Source organism: Apis florea, unplaced genomic scaffold (assembly GCF_048593485.1).
Source record: "Apis florea isolate Af1SG1 unplaced genomic scaffold, ASM4859348v1 contig_2495_pilon, whole genome shotgun sequence".
Classification (NCBI taxonomy): Eukaryota; Metazoa; Arthropoda; class Insecta; order Hymenoptera; family Apidae; genus Apis; species Apis florea.
The window spans coordinates 2,359,954-2,378,941 of record NW_028256595.1 but is presented as its reverse complement, the minus strand read 5'-3'; the positions used below and the strand labels follow the sequence as shown (position 1 = coordinate 2,378,941).

General features: G+C 25.1%; 3 protein-coding genes and 1 long non-coding RNA gene across 5 annotated transcripts; all 4 read right to left on the bottom strand.

The window, feature by feature from the left end:
• Nucleotides 1-214: 214 nt before the first annotated feature.
• On the bottom strand, nucleotides 215-3,788 carry LOC100866580 (uncharacterized). Its single transcript, XM_003696787.3, has 8 exons — nucleotides 2,356-3,788; nucleotides 2,232-2,287; nucleotides 1,933-2,134; nucleotides 1,687-1,859; nucleotides 1,227-1,585; nucleotides 1,053-1,165; nucleotides 876-983; nucleotides 215-793 (listed from the first exon to the last, which is right to left on the bottom strand). The coding sequence occupies exons 1-8, from the start codon at nucleotides 3,786-3,788 to the stop codon at nucleotides 499-501; spliced, it is 2,739 nt and encodes a 912-aa protein (XP_003696835.3). The 3' UTR covers nucleotides 215-498.
• Nucleotides 3,789-6,336: 2,548 nt separating this feature from the next.
• Nucleotides 6,337-11,087, bottom strand: LOC105734742 (neuropeptides capa receptor). The gene is made up of 7 exons (XM_086906403.1): nucleotides 10,832-11,087; nucleotides 9,536-9,626; nucleotides 9,236-9,432; nucleotides 8,454-8,696; nucleotides 7,529-7,871; nucleotides 7,115-7,385; nucleotides 6,337-7,021 (listed from the first exon to the last, which is right to left on the bottom strand). The coding sequence occupies exons 1-6, from the start codon at nucleotides 11,085-11,087 to the stop codon at nucleotides 7,136-7,138; spliced, it is 1,380 nt and encodes a 459-aa protein (XP_086762529.1). The 3' UTR covers nucleotides 6,337-7,021; nucleotides 7,115-7,135.
• Nucleotides 11,088-12,668: 1,581 nt separating this feature from the next.
• Nucleotides 12,669-13,389, bottom strand: LOC147657848 (uncharacterized). The gene is made up of 3 exons (XR_015291645.1): nucleotides 13,110-13,389; nucleotides 12,895-13,008; nucleotides 12,669-12,696 (listed from the first exon to the last, which is right to left on the bottom strand). It is a non-coding gene; the product is annotated as an uncharacterized LOC147657848 (long non-coding RNA).
• Nucleotides 13,390-14,403: 1,014 nt separating this feature from the next.
• Nucleotides 14,404-18,698, bottom strand: LOC100866980 (neuropeptides capa receptor). 2 transcript variants are annotated; one of them, XM_086906402.1, is made up of 7 exons: nucleotides 17,949-18,698; nucleotides 17,557-17,870; nucleotides 15,992-16,082; nucleotides 15,692-15,891; nucleotides 15,356-15,607; nucleotides 14,949-15,273; nucleotides 14,404-14,861 (listed from the first exon to the last, which is right to left on the bottom strand). In XM_086906402.1, the coding sequence occupies exons 2-7, from the start codon at nucleotides 17,831-17,833 to the stop codon at nucleotides 14,621-14,623; spliced, it is 1,386 nt and encodes a 461-aa protein (XP_086762528.1). In that variant the 5' UTR covers nucleotides 17,834-17,870; nucleotides 17,949-18,698; the 3' UTR covers nucleotides 14,404-14,620. The 2 variants fall into 2 exon arrangements, with proteins under 2 accessions (XP_086762528.1, XP_003696837.2); XM_003696789.4 differs by lacking the exon at nucleotides 17,949-18,698 and having other exon boundaries at nucleotides 17,557-17,928.
• Between the last annotated feature and the right edge of the window lie 290 nt (nucleotides 18,699-18,988).

Here is an 18,988-nt window from a genome sequence, read left to right as displayed (position 1 = left end):
CAAGTAGTCTTAAGGTACGTTTTCATTAAATAGTCGCAATATTTTACGTGAAAACAAGTTCAATTATTTCAATAAATTGGAAATTAAAACTAATTAATCAATTTTACGCATTAATATATATTATTGTAACAATATGCAATTTTTATTAAAGTATAAGATAATTTAATCATTCTCTATATGGATTATATCTCTATTAATTAAAATAAAGGTATGATAATTGTATATATCATTTATTATAAAATTTCAATTACAAATTGATAAATCGCAATTACGTCTATATAATCTAATTATACTAAATTATGATTATAAATATTATTTATCCTGTCTATAATAAACATTTCGTTTCATAATTTACATTCCAATGCCTGCAATGGTAAAATCATGTCAGTTATATAAATTATAAAATAATCATAAAATATGAATAGTCAAAGTATCTGAAATACATAATCTCTAAATAAAATAATAAAATTTTAAAAAATATAATTTTAATTAACTTATTTAATTAATAATATTTGGATTATTTTCAATATTTTCTTGTTTCTTCGCAATTTTAATTGCTGAAAATTGCTGACCTAAAAGTTTCATTACTGCACCATGTCCTATATTACGTTCTTTTTTTACAGAATTATAATTTTCTTTCACGTAAAGTGCAAATGCTGAAGGTTCTCTTTTTGGTGTTTGCATTTGTACAGTTCCAGATTTTGTTGTCTTATTTAATAATAACTCAAATTTTCCATAGCAATGTCCACATCGTTTCTTTTCAATATCCAGAGATTTAGAATGTCTTCCAATACTATAAAGTTTAAAAAATTAAGTCAATATATATTTTAAAGTTGTTTATGTATATGTATGTATATATATATATATATATGTACCTGTATCCACAATTTATACATTTATATGTAAATTTAGTCTTAATTTTGTAATCATGACATCTTCTTATTGGTGGTAATTCAGGAAATATTTTCATAGCTTTACTAGCCCTAAAAAATGCTAATTAAAATAATTGTTAAATAAAAACAAAAATAATAAATACTTATTAAATAATATACCATTTTGTCCAAAATGGACCATGTCCATCAGAGATTCCATTTATTAACCATGCAGCTGCATGGCACATTTCATGAATTAAAGTATCTCTAAGTCTATCTGGAGTATCTAAAATCTATATATAATTTTTTTAATGCATATTTTAGCAATTGTATTTAAAAAATATATAAATATACCTTTGTTGCTAGAACTATTCGTGATGATTTTACAATACCACCAAGTGTTTTTACTGATTTCTTATTATAACAAAAACCAGCAGTTCCTCTCATACGAACATTCCATTCTATTGACATATCTTCTGGTAATTCATTATCAAATACTTTTTCATTATATAGTTTATACAAGTATTTACATAAATTTTCTTTATTATTTTTATAATCTAATCTATATTTCTTAGCATCTGGATGTATATTAGTAAGGGAAACATTTTCACTCAAAGATGCTAAGAAGCTGTTATGTTTTTTATAATTTGGAATGTCAGAAGTTAATTTATTTTGTGTCTTTAATTTAGGTATTTGTACAGTTTTAATAAAATCTAAAAATATATATAATCTAGTATATAAATCTTCATATAATCATAGTTTAAGCATATAACGTATTATATTTGTTATATAAGTAATATATATATATATATACCTTTCTTAATTGTAGATTTTGGTGGTATTTCATCACCAGGATCAAATTCACTAGTACTTGAATCTTCACTTTCATTGAATGATAATTTTCTTCCTCTTATATTATTAAATATTTGATTATTGTTATCTATATTATCATTATCTTCAGAATCTGTATCACATATTCTAATAGCTCTGAAAAATAAAATAAAATAAAACATTAAAAAAAATTTTTTTTATTATAAACTGTTTTTAAATCATTTATTACCGCTGTACAATCGATGGAAGTACTGTTTTTGATTGTGTACTATTTTGTGATTCTCTTGGATTTGTTAATGCAGTATAATATAAACTTTCATTTTCACTTTCTGATGATGTTTGATCATTTATAAAAGTATCATCTTTTCGTTTTATATTTTTTCGTACATTTTTCTTTTTTGATCGATTTTGTAATTTTAAATCCTTTAAAGCTATAAATTGTATTTAAAAAATTATTAAAATTATCTTCTTAAAATAAGTGTAAAATATAATTTAATGAATATAACCATCTACAATATAATTACTTACATGTGTTAGAACTGTCTGAATCTGATATATACAATCTTTCTCTATTTATTATCTTTCTGTAACAATAAATTTATAAATCTTATTTATTATTAATATATAATTATAGTATAATAATTGTAATTACCTTTCAGTTTGAACAGCTCTATTTTTTGTAATAGTTGCTTGTTTAATTGTATTAATCACTCTTGATTCAGATTTTGGAAACAATATATCAGCCTTATTACGCCAAGATTTACCATATAATTTATCTAATATATCTGCACAATCCTTGATATCTATATTTTGGGATGTATTTGTTGAAGTATTTATTGGAGTTGAAAATTTATTATTATTAGTATGAGTTTCATGTGATGTATGGAGTTCATTATTTTTTGTTTTTTGAACAAATTCATTTATTATAGTTTGATGTAATATTGTAGGATTAGATGTTTTATTGCATTTTGAATTTATAATTTTACTTTCACTTATAGGTAATTGATTTATTTTTCCCCTATTGTTTGGAGTTTCATAATTCATTTCTAATCTTTCTAAACTGCTATTTCCAGAACTTTTATCATGTTTATTAGTAAGAGGCACAATATCAAGTGAACTATCACTTTGAGAATCAGGTAAATTTGTCATAAGCCATTGTGAAATTTGTTTTCTTTTTCTTTCTGATAGTTTAATAGATGTTGTATCTTTTTTTATACATGGTGTATTTAAAAATTTATTAACACGAGTTTTATAAGAATGTGTAAGATTCACTTGAGAATCTTGAATAATATCACTTTCAGAATCTATTTGAGTTTCATTAATAAATATATCATTTGTTTTTAAATTATTTTTAGGTGAAATAGCAGGATGTATAATATTATTATCTATTTCCTTATTAGATATTACATTTTTTTCTTTTTGAATTTTAGGTGATTCATATATTATTCGTGTAGATTTTATATTTTTTATAATATTTTTAGTATCTTCTTTTGAAATTTTTTTTTTTAAATCACTATTAATATGAGGTATGGTTTTAGGTGGTTGAGTAATACTATTAAAATTTTTCAAATTACTAATATCAGTAGTATTAGTATTGCATTGAATATTTGTTTCTGATATATCATTAATTCTATTTTTTCTTGTACAAGTGATATAACTATTATTTGTTCTTTTAGAAGTTGTTGTATATTCTTGTCCACTACTACTAGATGAAAAATCATCAGACATATACAATGTATTATTTTTTTTTATAATATCTTTTCTTTCTTGAAAATTATTAATAAAATAGGATTTTTTATTTGCTCTCCAAGATTGAAAATATTTTTCATTTGTAATGTCTATAGAATCAGAATCTGAAGAATCTTCAATATAAATAGTATTATCTATTGTAGGATGATTATTTGATGTTGATCCTAAGACATATTTAGGTATAGAACAAGTTGATTTAGAACTGGAGTCACTCATTATTATTATATCTGCATCATTAATATTTTGAGTATCAGATATATTAGAATCTTGTGACAATTTTAAACAAAAATTTTGAGAATCAAGAAAAGATTCTGTCATTTTTATATTAGATTCCATCTTTATATCATTTAAATGTCATTTTTATTACAGTCTTCAAATTGCACTTTATATTTGCTACAAGATTCATTTCCTATTAAAATTATCAAAAAAAATTTAAGTTTATATACAAAATATATACATATATATTTATATAAAATTAAATACTTACTATAATTAGGCATACTTTTTTTAATGAACAATCTAAATACTCTAAATATTTTATTACATTTTTATACGCTGTTTAAAATACTCTCATATGAATAAAAAACATAAGTGTAAACAAAAACAAATAGTGAAATTGGTGAGTGAAATTAAAGTTATCATATACATTTATAAAAATGTAAATAAATAATATAATAATCAGTTTAAAAGTTTTATTATATTATAAAATAAAGCAGTTTTTTGTTCAAATTTTATTTTGCATATATATATTATGTTAAAATAACTATAAAATTGAGAATAACACTATTCACTATTCACATTTGAATAAGTACGTTGAAATTTTATATCAGTATAGCCAACTATTAACATCAAAAAGAACTAGAATGTTATAAGAATTATATATGTCATAGATAAATTATAATCTAGATCTACTACTCAATGCATCTAATTTTATACGTATGAATATATATATATATTACGATCAAAAATTATTTAAATTATTAAAATTAATTACGATTATTATCAAAAATGATAAACTTTTTTATCATTTTAATATTATTTTCATATTAACATAAAATATTCAGCATAAAATTATAATAATATTGCACTAATAATAGTTGGAATTAAAATTAAATTTTTATTTAAAATAACATATAAGTTTTATTTTGTAATCTTAAACGAAATATTGAATTTTATATTTACAATATATTATTGAATATATATTTATAATAATGAATAATTAAGAAAAAATTAAAGAAAGAAAATTATATAATTACTATCATATTTGTGATTACCATCATTAAATTACTTAATTAAATAGAAAAAAGTTAATAATTTCTTAGAAAATTAATAGTTATGATTGATTAATATCCCCGAATGTTCAACGAAGAAATGATATATATATGACATAATTCAATTCAAAAATGATTATAAAACATACAAAAAATATATATTAGATCTCATAATATAACTATGAGTATAATAATAAAATTGTTATGAAACATATTAACATAAATATATAACCGAAATATCGAACTATCTTCGACATGAATCTTAAAGATTGAAATCGAATCTTTCAATTTATTAATAAAATGTTCCGTCACAATTTTGAAAATAAATCTCTTCGATGAAATTAGTTCTATAAATGAATTGTCATTTATTATTGCATTCTCTAAATAAAATTGATATGATCATTTTTTCATTGAGAAAAGATTTGACATCAATCTAGATAATAAATCCAGATATTAGTTTTGGATTGTTTTCATGAATTCTAAAAAGTTGGTTAGCTGCTCAAAATCATACTATACTAATACATACTATACTATACTAATGATATATTATGTGATATGAAAGACGTAATCATTTATGATAGAAAACTCAATGAAAATAGGATAATTCGCATTGATTATAATTTATCATAATCATTTAAAATATCTCTTTAAATAATATAATGTTATTTTATTAATCATTATCTCTTATATCGTAAATTGTTAATCATCTATTGCAAAAATTAGAATTCAAATAAGTAACCAAAATTAAATCGAAATAAATTTTAATCAGAGCTAAAATAATATTAAGTATTACTGAATTATGAATTTCATTAAAAGTTTTATTAAGTTTCAATTTCGAAATAAATAATTAAAATTTTCTATATCGAAAAAAATTCGTTAAAAAAAAGAATTAATATTTTAATAAAATTTAATGAATATTAATAAATACTAAATAAAAAAAAAATTCTTTAAATTAGTTTTCATTAAAATGTGATAAGGTAATTGCGTTAATAAAAGAATTATAGCAAAATATTTATATTGTTTTTCGGTAAAAAGATAAAAGTAATGATAATACACGTTTTATATTTAAAAGAAAATTTATTTTTTTTTCCTTCTCATTTTTAACATTCAATTAAATAATATTTTAATACTTAATTTTAACATTTAATTTCAACAAGGTAAATTAAATTTTGCAAAGATTTTCATTAAAATTTTTTAATCATAAAATTTTTGATTCTGTAAATCTTAATAACAAAGTTATAAAAATTTTAAGTTGATTGATATATTGATATATTGATATGATTGTTGATTGATATATATTATATGTATATAATATATTTAATCATATATTTTCTATCAAATATCATAATGAGAAAATATTTATAAAGATTTTTGCTTTTCATTAATTTGCTTGAAAAAACTGCATGTTTTACAAATTGTTTTACAAATTCTAAAATGAAGAATAATAATAAAAGAAAATTATAAATAAAAAAATGAAATTTTTTTTAATCCAAATCTTAGAATTGTCAAATATTATCTGCAAATATATGTCATATCAAAATACACAAAATTAAAAAAGGGAATTGACAAAAAAAAATTAAATTAAGAAGATTTTGAAATTATTAACTATAATATAAATATAATAATGTATTTAATATAATAATATAACAATAAAATATTACAATCTAATCAAATGTGTTTACATGCATAATAGATACATAGTTAATATATTGTAGTATATATATATCCACAGTATATTAATAATGTTGTGTTACATAATTCGAAAGAAAGTTACTATTTTACCATGTATATTAATCTATATACAATATTTAACACAAAAATTTAACACAATCACCGAAATCAAATCGATATTATATTAAGTTCATAATATTTTTCATCATTGTAATATAATTATATTCTACATGCGTATTATTAATTTGTCCATATTTTTATATAACTTCCTTTGAAAAATTTTTTTCATATTATTCAAAAATTATGGGTTTAAATGTTAACTAATCGTAATAAGGATTCATCAATTTTTTTGACTGAAATATCAAATTTAATAATTCTTAATATTAGTATCGTAAATATTTTAAGGTTACATTTGTTGGAAGATAATATATTTATACCTTATGTTCCATTATACATTTTTCCAAACATTACAATGAAATTTGAATATCAAAGTAATATTTTTCAATTATATCGATTCACATATTTTTTTCGTTACATCTCAATTAGTGCAAGAACTTTGAAATGTATGAATTATTTTTCTTGACAAAATAAGTCAGAGATTAATGGATTGAAAAAGTAATCCGATGTCTTAAAGGTTTAAAATAAATGATATTTTCATGTTAATATTCCGAAATTAATAATTTATACCATTCGAAATTATTTAATTAACAATATATTTACCTTTTTTTTATGATTCAGCAATCAGATATGTGTCTCGTTTGTAGATGTATCATTGTCAGACACTTGATATTTGAGACGTCCGTTTTTCGTATGCACCAAAACCGATGATTTTTTTAACTGATTTAAAAACTGTGCAGCTACAATTTCGTTGTTGTCCTTTTCCGCTGTCAACAAATCATTTGCAGGTACATTTTGTCGCTTTTCCATTTCTCTATGGTCTGGCTGCGTTTCCCCTCGTAAGTTGTTTTCCATGCAGCTCGATGCGTTGTATCTGCCTCGGGAACAATTCCCAAAGTTAAATTCGTTTATGAACTTTCATGTAATAAACAATTCGGAATTCACGAAAATTTTAGAGATACGAGATTAACGAGTAACAAGGGAGATGTTTTTAATTATATTTAAAATTTAACTTACATGTTACAACTATTTTGTCTATTTGCACTTCTTCCACGAAAAATCTGAGATCCTTTGTTATCACCACAAATAATACTCGAATCTTTCATGCTACTTAGACGAGTTCTGGTAATGGATGGATTGCTAGGCGAACATCGACACGTTTCTTTAAAAGCATTTCGATATTTCGCGCTCATCACATTATACAAGATAGGATTAATAGTCGTACTGAAGTAGTAAAGACAACCAGTGAGCGGATATACCCATTGATTTATGTCATCGTACGTTGAGTCTTCATATACATATAATAATCGTTGAACGTGAAACGGCGCCCAACAGATGAAAAATGTGATCACCACGGCACCTGTAGAATCAATTCGAAGCACGATTTCTTTCTATCACTGGCTTCAGTTTCTTCTATCAGTAGTGAATATTTTATACCAAATTTCATTTACTTACTACCTAGTTTCTTTCCTCTTTATCTTTTGATTTTTTTCATAAAAAAATAAGAGATATTAACAATCTACAATAAAGTTATGAATAAATTAAAATAAAAATTAAAGATTTTAGAGAAGGAGGAAAATTAATCGAATAATAAAATTTTCAAATGTATTTCCAGTGAGCAAGAATGTTCTTATTTTCAAATGTTTAGCCTTTACACATATTATCGACAAGGTAAAAATTGTCTCGTGGTGTGATGATTTCAAAGAGTTTGACATCCACGTTCAAACGTCAGTTTCCTCATCAATTTCTAAAACACGTTCCTTGATAGGATATAATAATCTATGTGGAATAATGTCTGTCGTCATGGTTAAATCAGTTAGTTTCTCATTTACTCGCACGGCAAAGATATATGTGGCTAATGTTGTAATTTACGAGCACATTAAAATTTTATGGATACAAAGGACAGGATGATTTATACATTTATTTAAGATTGATCATTTACTCAGCATTCGTGTGATGGTTTTTCGTGACTGGACTTGTTTCGTTTCCCCATGAACGTATCCCTCGACGTTCTCCGCAAGGCTGTCACTTTGTATTCGTAATCCTATCCGAATATAAAGCACCGCGATAAACACCATTGGTATGAGGAAAAAGAGAATGCAGCTAAGTTGATAAAGAGGAAATTCGGGCATGTTTTCTTTCAGCATCGCACAAATCGCGGACTCCTCTGAATTTCGTTTGGAGTCTGTAAATGAAAGCAAAGCAAAATGTTCAGTGAAAAAGTATTCGTATTGAGTGAAATATATATACATGATCAAAATATGTCGAAAAATATTTCTAATCGCGTTTCCTGCTATCATTTGTTCCTGATTTTTCAGATCATTCACTATTAAATCAATAAATTTTTATTATTGATTAAATTTTCGGCTAAACTGTATAGTTCACATGATTGAGTAAATATCTATCCTGATATTATACCAATCCTAATGGGAAATTATATTAATATAATATCATTTGTAATATTAATGACATTTATACATTTATTTCGCTATTGTTGTTTGAATTTCTATTTATTATATTAATATAATATCATTTGTAATTGTACAAATGTTGTTTAAATTTCTAACCTATATATCTAATGGTATATATAAATTGTATAATGAGAATTATTTCTCGTATCAACTTTCATTATGTAAATGTACGAAGAAAGAATTTTTTTTTTTAATATAAATAATGATTAAAAAGCCAGAAAAAATGAAATTTTATACAATTCAAGAAACTCACTTTGTGGATATTCAATGTAATTGATATCGATGTAAGCTGCGAACGGTATAGCAAAAATTAAAGCTATCAGCCATGCACCAAAGATAGATCGTATAGCACGTTTCAGACCGCTCTGATAATGACGAAGAGGATGATAAATTGCCAAATATCTTTCTATTGAGAATGCCACTATAGTTAATATTGACACGTAAGAGGACCTTCAAAAAAGAAAATTCTTGTATTTCTATGCAAACTCCATATCTTTTTATTTTCTTTAGCGTTATTTGCTTGTATTTTTCATTTTTCATTACGTTGACTCACGTTTCAGAGACGTACGCTCTTAGTTTGCATATTCCTAATCCCCATTGCCATGGATATTGTTGCCAAAATACGCTCAATTCAAAAGGTAAACCTGAAAATCAATCGTAAAATTCGTACTCATACGCGTATTATAATCATTTTCATAGAAATTGATGTTTTTTTTTGATTAATACACTCCGAAATTATCATATCTCATTAAGATAAAATGACGATGGAATTGTGGCGATGAAGATCGTTCGTATTGAGTTTATTCGTTCAATTTCTTTTCATGATTGATTTACAAATAATTGAGAATAACTTAGATTGAAAGAGAAAGATAGAATTTCTTATCTAATAAAGCAAACGTAAAAAAAAGAGAAGATTCAATAATTCAAATGAGAAACATTCTCTGATCAGATATGTTTCTTGTTACAATTTTATCTATGAAATTCAACTTTCAAACTATATTAATATATATATATATTTTTTTTTATTATTTAATAAATCAAAGATTATATTAATAAATCAGATTTTGTTAAACTATTTGAATCAATCGAAAAAAGAAAAAATAAAACAAAATAATGTTTTCAGAAGAAAATCAGAAGTCAGTAATATATAAATATAAATTAACTGTAATATTATTTTCGATGCAAAACAATTTATTCACAGAAATCATAGTCCAATACCCGATACAAATAAAATTGTAATACGAAACTGTTCATTACAAGGAAGATAATTTATTAGCTAACAATTAATGTTTAATACATACCGATTCTGCAAATATTATCTGATATCTCATAATTCTGCGTAAAATTTTGTATTAAGTGAAATTATTAATCTATTGCATATGGGAAGAAGTAAATCAAATATTACAACAAATAATGAATTATTTGAAATAAATTCTTTTCTTAAAATTTAATTAACTCTCATTAACACTCATTAACTCTTATTTTCTTTTTTTTTTTATTCATATAAACTTTCATTTCTAGTGCGAATGTGATGCATGAATATAATTTTTATCAATAAAACGAATTCAATACGCTACACGTGCGTGAAAGTGCAACAGTATTGCACGTAAATCATAAATGATTAATGTTTCGATATCACAAAATCGTCAAAAGTATCCTTTAGAAATGATTGTAGATTTATAAATCGTATAATATTAATACTTTAATTAATGCTATTAATTTAATAAATAAAATTCTACTTGCAATTATGATAACTCGTTCATAACTAAATCATTCTTATTGATCAATATTAATTAGTAAGATATCACTGAAATAAAAAAAAATGAATAACGAGCATCAACAAACTTACCCAGTATTAGAAACAGCAAATCGGATACCGCCAAATTGAACAGGTAATAATTCGTCGGTGTCTGCATGGTCGGATTTCTCCAGATAACGATGCAAGTGATAATATTGCCAACAAATCCGGTTACAAAGATGACGACGTACGTGAGAGTGATAGGCACTATCAGCGTTAGCGGTAAATACTTAGGGCCGCGTACTTTTTCCAAATATTTCAATTCGTCGCTGATATTCTCATAAAACGAATATTCCGAGACGTTCATTGTTCATGAATTTTATCACCGTTTGCAATACCAAATCGATTACTTTCCGGTGTCTTAAGTCACATAACAACAATCAAAATTTCTTCCTCACTTTGAAAATTATTTCGAAAATAAACTTTTTTTATAAATTATTCGTTTCATACGAATCTCTTTATTGTTTGTCGACAAACGATCATTCGTCATTAACAATCATCAACGAACATATTCTTTGTCAAAATTAATTACGTTTAGAAAAAAAAAATCACGAAATATTTTAATAACACCGCCACCGCCATTCAAGGGATGATCTGAAAAGCGCACCGTTTGCCAGATCGTGAACAAGTGACGTCTCGCGACTCACTCCTGAGTTTCTCGCGCCCATCTACCACGCACCAACATAATCAACCCTCCGCTTTAATCTACACGAACCCTCCACATAACTCGAATAAAATATCACATATCTCGCTAATTTTGATTACCAAGAAAAATTTTTATATGGTCATATACATTTTATATATTTTACAAGTTGTTACTTGCAAAAATTTATTTATTCGCAGATACATCTCAATGTTTTTGCATTCCAGAATAAAGATATAAAATTAAACGCGTAGACAAATTAAATCTTCCGATAAGATGATAAGCGGTTTTTATTTGAATTTAAACCGAGAAATTGAAAAAATTTTCTTCTAAATATTTTGTTTTCTTATAATCTAAGTGTAATCTAGTATATATGTATTTCGAAAATTTAATTTCGCTCGATTACATCAAAAGAATAAATAAATGAAAACGCTATTACTCGAATACATTGCGAAGATTTGGCATCACTTGATCTCCTTAAGAGGAAAATTCCAAGTTGTGCATGAGCTCATTAAGAGCTTCGTCGTTAGAAGTTTATACTTGGGTTCTTATGAATGATCTTAAATCATACATGCAATTAATATTGCCTAAAGTTGAAAACAATATCAAAGGATATTGTTATATATCTTTACTACCTACTTAAATTATATAGTTCAATATTGAAAACAACCTTCATAATATCAAAGTATAAATTTATTTCGATTCATGTTGTACACAGAATGTCATATTTTCTCATATAATCAATAAATCGTAAACATTCCTCTATGTTCGGTCTTGATTTCAAGAAGTTTTTTCTTTTTCGATCTTGTTTCACGTCTCTAAAATTTTTATTCTGTGTATTATAATTATTCATGAATATTCCATCTGTATTTTTTTGGATCGGTTTAGGTATCTTATCTTTAGGTTTCTAACTTTTATTTGCATTTATTTGTATAATCCTTTCAGTAATTCAAAAGAATTCCGCAATAAAATGTAGTAAAATAATCTTTGATATCTTCTTTATTTAATTATTAGATTCAGAATTGGTATTTTCAAGAAAAAACTGAACTACATATTTTTTTTTCGATTTTTTTGTCAAAGATTTCACCAACAAGTATTTTCTCTTTTTATCACGGTTAAATTTAGCAATTTCAGTCGCATGTTTCGGAAGATGTATCTGATTAAAATGACAGAGCAAGAAACGATCTTCATATTTGAAAGGTTTTTCTATTGGCGAAGCACACGAATCGAGGATTAAAGTCAACATGCCAAGAATAAAAATGTAGAAAATGAACTGAAAAATATATGACATTGTTTGACATTGAAATAAATTACAATATAATTATTTTTTTAATTTTTTTTTATATTAATGGAAAAATAATAAAAAAAAATGAGAAATAATTTACTAGATAATGAATGAACGTGGACAAAAACGAAAACAGAATACGAAACAAATTCCTATTTTCTTTACGACACGTATTTCGCGCTTTACCTTTGAAGTCTTCTTACCGTGTACCGAGATAATAGCATTACGTTTCCTTTTTGTCCTTATTCAGTTTACAAGGAAGTATTTAGATGATAAATAGTAGATTAGAAAACGTTGAGTCTGAAAAGTAAAGAGGAAAATCAATAAAATCGCGCACATTAGAGAATATGAATGAATTTTAACAAGTTATTTAATACTGCTACGTAAGAAAATAATATTACCCATTGCAATGATTTCTCTCCCGTTAATTGTATGAAAATTATCCGAAGAATACACGTGTACACCGAGAAAAAGCATTCGACTATCACAAAGATGAGCAATTTTATCAAAGAATAGAAATGTTCTATCAAATCGAACATTATCTTTTCGAGCACTGCCACTTTTATGTTCTTCAGATATTATCTCTAACATTCTTTTGTGATGGAATATTGTGGACAGAATATTGTAGAGAAAATTCAATTCAGGTTATACCATTCATTTTGACAATTTGGACAGACGAAATTGCTGACGCGTTCATTTGTTCATCGATAAGAATTATTTTCTAGATCAATTTAGACAATATTAGGCAAAGAGACAATATTATAAATGGATACTATACTATATTATTTTGCGGATAATTTGCTTGGATTTTTTCATCTTGTAAAATAGAAAAAAAAAATATATATATATAATTTTAGAACTAGAATTAATTTCTAATACAGTTGTCCGAAATAAATCAATTACGTAAGATAATCAAAAGTTTTGCAATTATTTTCATTCCCGCAAATATGGAATTCCATTAAATAAACTATAAACTTTAAAGTTTTTCGTTGATCATATGTGAACTCGAGAAATGGATATCTTATAGCAACATAACTTTAATTTTCATGATGATAAACTTTATACAGACGTAACTTTATCATATTTTCTTCGTCTACATTCATTATAAACTTTGAACTTGTCAATCAATATTTAAAACTTTCTGGAAATTAATTAAATTCTGTTTCTCGGTTAAACAATTCTTGGAAAAGTTTCGTTAAGAATGCACTATTTTTAAATATTCAAATAATGTTCGTCATATTATTATGAATTTTATTACAAATTTTTCACATTTTTCTCATATTTATTTCATTCATTAACTTTTTCTCAAAATATGGATTTTGATATATAAATAATATAAATAAAAAAGAAAAATAAATAAATAAAAACGAGGAATTGAAATAAAATGAAGAGAATATATTTGCAATTTAGCTTATATTAATAAATAAAACATTTTCAATATGTTTGGTATATTTAATAAAATAATTTAATGAAGAAAAAAGTACTTGTATTACTAAAAAAATTTTATAAGACATATATTTCTCCAGACATTTTTAAATTAATTTCCTGAAAAAGATTCGTCTTTAACAAACACATTTAATAATGTCGACATTCTTTGATATAGGAAGCCATTCTTTGCTCGCGCTTCTAGACTAAGAGATTTTTATTCGTCTTTCTTATAGAATTTCTGTTTTATAAAAATGTTGCTATAAAACATGACGAAAAAATACTGTTTATTTATGTCTATCTTGTATACATTACACAATTTACTATTAAAACTACTTTTACTAATTATTAATTGAATAAAAATCAATTTAAAAATACAATTATATATCTTCAGAAAATAAATAAAATGGATACTTAACTTAAAATTAACTTAATTTAACATTATTTTATATACAATAATTTAACATTTAAAAATATACAATTTAAGTTACAAAATGCTGCTAGATGTAGACATGGATTTTTCGTCTTTCATTTTACATTCTAAATTTTTGTTCTCCCATTTTTCTTGTGCGGAATGCATTCGATTGAGAAGAGGTCTCGATGTAGAATCTTCCTTCTTCAGTATATATGATTTACGAGGAACATTATCTTTCATGTTTTTATCTCTGCCACCATTTTCTTGACTTGGAGTAAATCGAAACATTTCTTTCGCTTGATTAATAGTATATCTAAAATCATAAATATATTAAATGACATACAGAAATTACTATTATTTGTAAAACTTTTTTGTGTCACTGTATTAATAATGTTACTACTTCATAGAACATCTGAAGCTTGAATTTCGTGCTTTGTCGCTCGAACTGTTATTACACATTTGAGACTCTCTCGTGGCCCAACTTCTTCTGGCTATTATCCTCGTTTTACAACAAATTGTTTGCTTAAACGCCTTCCTATACTTCATGCTCATCAAATTATATAAAATTGGATTTATAGTTGTACTGAAATAATAAAGACATCCGCTTAAAATATACAACCACTCGTTCAAGTCTGGATAATAATCAGATTCTTGCGCATAAACGTAGAGTAATCGTTGAGTGTGAAAAGGAGCCCAACAAATAAAAAATAAAATAACCACGGCACCTAAAACAACGATTACGATTTATATTTTTTCTAAAAGGAAAAAAAAAGTTACATTAAAAAAAAATACAAGATAAAGTCTTACTTAACATTTTAATCACGGATCTTCGAGATTGAATTTGTCTCGAATCTCCGTGAATAGAGCCTTGTACCACAGAGTTCAAAGTATTGTTCGTACTATTTCTGATTTTCAAACCCATTCTAGTATACACCACCAAGATAATTAACATTGGTATCAAGAAGAATATAATAGTACTCAACTCGTACAAAGGAAAATCAGGCATGTACGGTAAAAGCATAGCGCAAATCGCGGAATCGGCCGAATAATTCCCTGATTCTAAATATAATTATACATTTTTGAAACTTATTGAATGTATATTTACAAATGATGAATAAAGTGATGCATTAACGTTTAATTAACCTGGTGGATATTCGACCAAGTTGACTTTCGTATAAATTGCAAATGGTATGGCAGAGATCAGTGCAATCGACCAAGCAGCTAAAATGAAACGTATCGGTCTTTTGAGACCGCTTATCGTATAAACACGAAGCGGATGACAAATAGCCAAATATCTTTCCATAGAGAAAGCTACTATCGTAAGGACTGATACATAAGAGGACCTATTAAGCATTAAGTGAAATTTTAAATAAAAATCAGTGATATAATTTTTTTATTTTAGAAATATTATTAAATTAATTCATTAAAAAATATATTGCTTACATTTCCGATATGTATGCTCTTATTTTGCAAAGACTAACTCCTAGAACCCATGGATATTGTTGCCAAAACAGGCTCAGTTCATTAGGTAATCCTGAAAGCGAATATCAAATAAAGCACGATATAATAAATTGCAGATAACAATCGATAGATTAAGATATTTTATTTCGATCATGTTAATATATTTTTATTATTATATTTTTATCTGTAATTTATTTCTACAATGACCACGGGATTGACGTCAAATATCTATATCAGAACAATGATCATTCTAACAATTGAGAAACATACATATCTTCATGATACACAAACTTATTTTCTCGATTTACAACTGATTAAGCTTGAAAGCTAATTTACACATAGACGTCACAATTCACGTTGAAATTAAAGAGACAAGAAGTTGTAGCTTCTATGTCGAGACTTGAGTATTTACTGTATAATTTAAAAAATTGTTTGTTTATTCTTTAATTTTTTAGATCAGTAATTGCTTATCGATTTGAAGTTTTGAATTATCAAATGAAGATTTATTTCCGGATTTTGTATATTAATAATGGAAAAGTTCGATGTACGAATAAAATGAATTATATTAAATGTAAAGGAATAAATATTTTTCAAATAAATGTTAATTACAAATAATGTCTATAGAATTATATTTAATATTTCATGAAATCGGTAACGCGATATCAATCATATCGAATGTGTAAGCATTGTATACTTTATCGCAATTTTATTTGATAATAATTCTATCTTTCAAATTATATTGAAATTAGTTTTATTTTTAGTATTATTCTCATAATATACATATTTACACGATAATTTTTCCATGATTTGACCAAAAATTCAATGTTTCACGCGGTATTTAAATTTAATTATAGTTATGCAAATGATGCTCTTATCGCCTCATTATCCTCATCTTTAATTTCGAATATTCAAGTATGTAGAGTTAAAATTTGTAAACGTGTAGTAAACGTTCATAGTTATTTTTAATTTGTCAAAAATTTTTTCGTCAAAGAAACAAACATTCGCGCGTCTTCAATTTTTACCCCAACAAATTCCTAAAATGACGTAAATAAAAACGACGTTACGATCAGCAAACAATCCATCGAGTAGATAACAATCGCTCATGTACACATTAGACGAAGATTAATTTAAAGCCTTTATCGTCAAATTTCAACAAAGATAAAACATCTCAATCTAAACATCATAGTCTAATTTGTAAAAAGAATTTCCGTTAATTACTTGAACATAAATTTACTTACTTAACATATTGCACTCTTTTGTGTACAATGCTACTAATTTTAATTGAAATGCCGTCTTTTTAGCACAATTTAATCGATAATCGGATAAATATCGTTTTAAGGATCAACATAAATCTAATTTTGGTTATATATTTCGCGTTGATTAAATCAATACTTATATAGGGATCGCGTATTTTCGCTTATCTTTATTAAATGTCTATCGAAGTTCGTTATCTTTATATTGTTCCTTCATAAATTATTTTTACGAAGGAGGAGAATGAAAATCGACATGGTACCATATCAATACGAGCAAACATAAACGCCACTCACCCAATACAAGTAGAATAAGGTCAGATATAGCCAGACTGAGCAAGTAGTAATTGGTGGCCGTTTGCATCGCAGAATTTTTTATGATTACGATACATGTGACGATGTTCCCGAAAATACCAGTTATAAAAATTATCATATATATTATCGTGAGCGGTATGACCATCCTCATAGATAAATATTTAGGTCCAAGTACTTTGGTCAAATATTCGGCTTCCGTTAAATTCTTCAAGTCCCAGTTCTTCCAAAAATCATAAGAATCGTCGTCCGACATTTCCATAATGACTTTCACGTTTGTCAATGAAATTTTTCTCCTTCTATATCAAATGAAATCTTTCGCTAAAAAAATATCGATGGCCGAATATTTAAATCAAAAATGATTTATATTTACGTACAGAAAATAACTTTCTATAACAATCTAAGAATAAATTGTGATCACGAAAATTATTATCACTGGCAAACACACTATCCTGTTTCAAAACTTGATAATCTGATGCCGAATTAACAAATTGCGATCTTTATAATCATTAATAAGTCACCAGTTTAAGATAAATTGAAGAAATTCCTTCGTGAAATTGTTTCACTTCACATAAAATAGTAGAAAGTTATTTGTTTTTGACATTCACTTCATCTAAATTAAGTTGTTCAATTTGTCATTTTGATTTTGAAAATTGAATTTCATGTACTTTTACAACATTAAGTCCATCATTTTTTGTTCCACCATATACATTCATTTTTATTTTTTCAGATACCGACATAGTGTCCTGATATATTTGGATTTCTTCACGAATAAAAAACACAATATACAAATTAAACAATAAAAAAATTTTCAAGTTATCGAATTATATAATGTTATAATAGAGAAAACACTTGCACAAAATTCCACGATTTTTATATAATATAATGTACTTCAGTAATGTACTTTATTTATTATTTTATAAAAACATGTAAATGTGGAATTACAAGAAAAGAAAAAGAATTCAGAAACAATATGCACGGTAATAAGTATGTCTTTCAGTACATAAATCGATTTCACAAGAAAGATTAACACAAGAAAGAAATCAAAATAAATAATCCAAATAAAGGAGAAGACAAATTGAAAGTAAATCAGCCAATCATCACTGTCGAAAACAGACTATCGTACTGTGTGAGTGAACGCAACATTCTTAACGATCGGACACCTTTCGTCGTAATAATCTCATCTCTTGATTTTGCGATAAGAAAATCACTATAATATTTCATTAAAATATTCTATTCGATTTAAGATTTTTTCCACATTCAATTATTGCATTCCAAACTATCTTGAAATCCAAATTATTTCGTATATTTAATTAGATAAAATTAAAGATCTGAAAGAATAAATTTTTTTTCTCTATTTTTTTTATTTTTAATAAATAGTTTAATCTATTGTTTAGAATATCTTAATAAATTTGTT

Coding starts and splice junctions, on each gene's coding strand:
- LOC105734742 (XM_086906403.1), bottom strand. CDS start 11,087: ATGAACGTCTCGGAATATTCGTTTTATGAGAATATCAGCGACGAATTG. Junction 8,697..9,235: donor TTACATTGAATATCCACAAA/GTGAGTTTCTTG, acceptor TTTCATTTACAG/ACTCCAAACGAAATTCAGAG. Junction 7,386..7,528: donor AGACAAAATAGTTGTAACAT/GTAAGTTAAATT, acceptor TTCCCGAGGCAG/ATACAACGCATCGAGCTGCA.
- LOC100866980 (XM_086906402.1), bottom strand. CDS start 17,833: ATGGAAATGTCGGACGACGATTCTTATGATTTTTGGAAGAACTGGGAC. Junction 15,608..15,691: donor CTTGGTCGAATATCCACCAG/GTTAATTAAACG, acceptor AATTATATTTAG/AATCAGGGAATTATTCGGCC. Junction 15,274..15,355: donor ATCCGTGATTAAAATGTTAA/GTAAGACTTTAT, acceptor TCGTTGTTTTAG/GTGCCGTGGTTATTTTATTT.
- LOC100866580 (XM_003696787.3), bottom strand. CDS start 3,788: ATGGAATCTAATATAAAAATGACAGAATCTTTTCTTGATTCTCAAAAT. Junction 2,288..2,355: donor AGAGCTGTTCAAACTGAAAG/GTAATTACAATT, acceptor TTATTGTTACAG/AAAGATAATAAATAGAGAAA. Junction 1,860..1,932: donor CTTCCATCGATTGTACAGCG/GTAATAAATGAT, acceptor TTTATTTTTCAG/AGCTATTAGAATATGTGATA.